This window comes from Frankliniella occidentalis, unplaced genomic scaffold (assembly GCF_000697945.3).
Source record: "Frankliniella occidentalis isolate FOCC.00 unplaced genomic scaffold, Focc_3.1 Scaffold5, whole genome shotgun sequence".
Classification (NCBI taxonomy): domain Eukaryota; kingdom Metazoa; phylum Arthropoda; class Insecta; order Thysanoptera; family Thripidae; genus Frankliniella; species Frankliniella occidentalis.
The window spans coordinates 2,785,466-2,787,469 of NW_026267135.1; the positions used below are offsets into that span (position 1 = coordinate 2,785,466).

The 2,004-nt window shown below is 47.9% G+C and overlaps 1 protein-coding gene across 1 annotated transcript in view; it reads right to left on the reverse strand.

The window, feature by feature from the left end:
* The window catches only part of LOC113217298 (voltage-dependent L-type calcium channel subunit beta-2), a gene marked incomplete at its 3' end in the record, with an annotated part of 216,693 nt that overhangs the window by 3,985 nt on the left and 210,704 nt on the right, over nt 1-2,004 (reverse strand). The window contains 1 exon segment of the mRNA XM_052269453.1: nt 103-219. Coding sequence (XP_052125413.1) covers nt 103-219 — 117 coding nt within the window.

Consider the following 2,004-nt stretch of genomic DNA (forward strand, 5'->3'; position numbering starts at 1 on the left):
GGGGGGAGGAGGGGGTTGAGGAAGGGTAAGTCCCCCATCAATCGGGGAGTTGTGCAAGCATTCTTTAAGTATTCACGCATTCGCACCCCGGGCACTACTCACCCGCGCCTTATCCAGCTGACTGCGAGCCTGGTTCTCCTTCTCTCTCCTTATGCTCTCCTTCTCCTCGTCCAAGGACAGATCCGAGGACGGTTGGGAGTAGTTCGAGTCGGCCGAGCCCTGCAACAAACGGAGCGAATTAGAGACCAGTGGGATCGTTGGCGCCGAACACGGAGCTGGGCCCATCTCTTGCGGTGAACCGAGCGGTTTAAAAGAAAGGAAAATAAAAGAGGAGAAAGGAAAAGAGCCGCGCTGAGGACCTTTTCTTTTCTAAGCGGTGACAAACGTCTCTGTAAACCATACAGAACATGCCGCAATTGCTGTTTAGGTTTGCAGAGGCGTTGTTTTGCAGCAAAGATGTCTCTCGTTCGCTTAAGATAAATTCATAAGACCAAAAGGCATAAGAATAACATCATCAAAAAGTAAAGAAAGAAAAGTGAAATTATTAACATGCGTGTTTTACGCGTCAAGCCCGCACCCACACAAAGGAAAAGTTTTACAAATCATTGCCTTGTAGGTATTACAAAGAACACGGAAGCGCTGTAATAAAAAGCAAAATTTCTTCGCAATAACAAAGAATTGCTTCGTGCGCCACGATGCTGCCGTTTTCTTTGTAGTTTACTCGAGTTTAGCAATGCTTCGTAGACTCTTAACAGTGCATGGTGGCGGTGTGTTGTTTAATTTTTCCTTGTGCCAATTTTATTTTTTTCGTAAACATTCTCCGTATGTTGCAAACATTCTCCTTAAGCCCGGCGCTGTGGGGTTTACTCATATCATACATATCGGCCTGCAGGTCACGGTCACGATGTGAGAGGTCACTACGACAGCAGTGACAGCTATTTAGCATTCGTTGGTAAAGCGGGGGTTAAGCTGCTGTGGAGGGAGCATAGGTCACCCACGTGGCACGCGGGTTACAAAAAACAAAATTATTAATAATGACGTTGCAAAGTCAATAGGTATAGTTTTCGTCAAACATCATCACTCTGAGTTATCATTGACGTATACATCATCAGTAGAGTAAAGTTTACAACAAAAAAAAGGTAATCATTTATACAAATACATAAGACGTTATTCAAACCATTATTTCTCATCTCCCTTCTTATACTTATGAAAGTAACGAAGTAACATGTGTGTGTGTGCGCGCGCGCGTGTTTGTGTGTGTTTACTCACTCTCTTGAAAGTTTTAGCACAAGAGTGAAGAAATAGAGTGCTTTCGAAATAGTGTGTTGGATGTGCCCCCCCCCCTTTTCCAGACCGGGCGAGGGAGCGCCCGGGCGGTTGGGCAGGCCTGCCACGCACCGCTGTCCCGCGGGTCGGCCCCACCCCAACGCCCTGCCGCTCCGGGCGGTTCATTTGTCACGCTGTTACTGTTAATCGTGGCGCGATTGTTAAACGTCACGAACCTACGACGTCATCACGAATTTGCGCGTGACTGACCAAAACACATTTCAAAGGAAACAAATAATTTTTTGGGGGAAAACTATTAGGTTTATGATAGAATTTTTAAGCACTTTAATGCTAATCTCTGTCATTTTCATCATTTGCACGGACGTTTCATGAAACCCGACGCCAAGTTCCCTCTACGTATGCCATATGCTTCTACCCTCGTAATCGAGATATATCGAAACGATAAGTCCGTCACGATACACAAGAGGAATACAACATATTTGTATCATCGTAACGACGCGTTATGGCCGCGCCTCCCGCGGACCCGCGCGCAGCACCGCCGCCGAGGAGGGATGCGGTCGTCATGGAGACGTGACGTCACCGCATCGTATGCGTCGCAGGGCGTCGCGACGACGGCGAGTCGAAGGTCGCGCCGCCCGCCGCCCTTTTAAAGTGATAAGGCTCCAATCCAATTTGACTCGTGACTTTACGCAGGGCGGTGGAAGGAGGCTGTGGGGG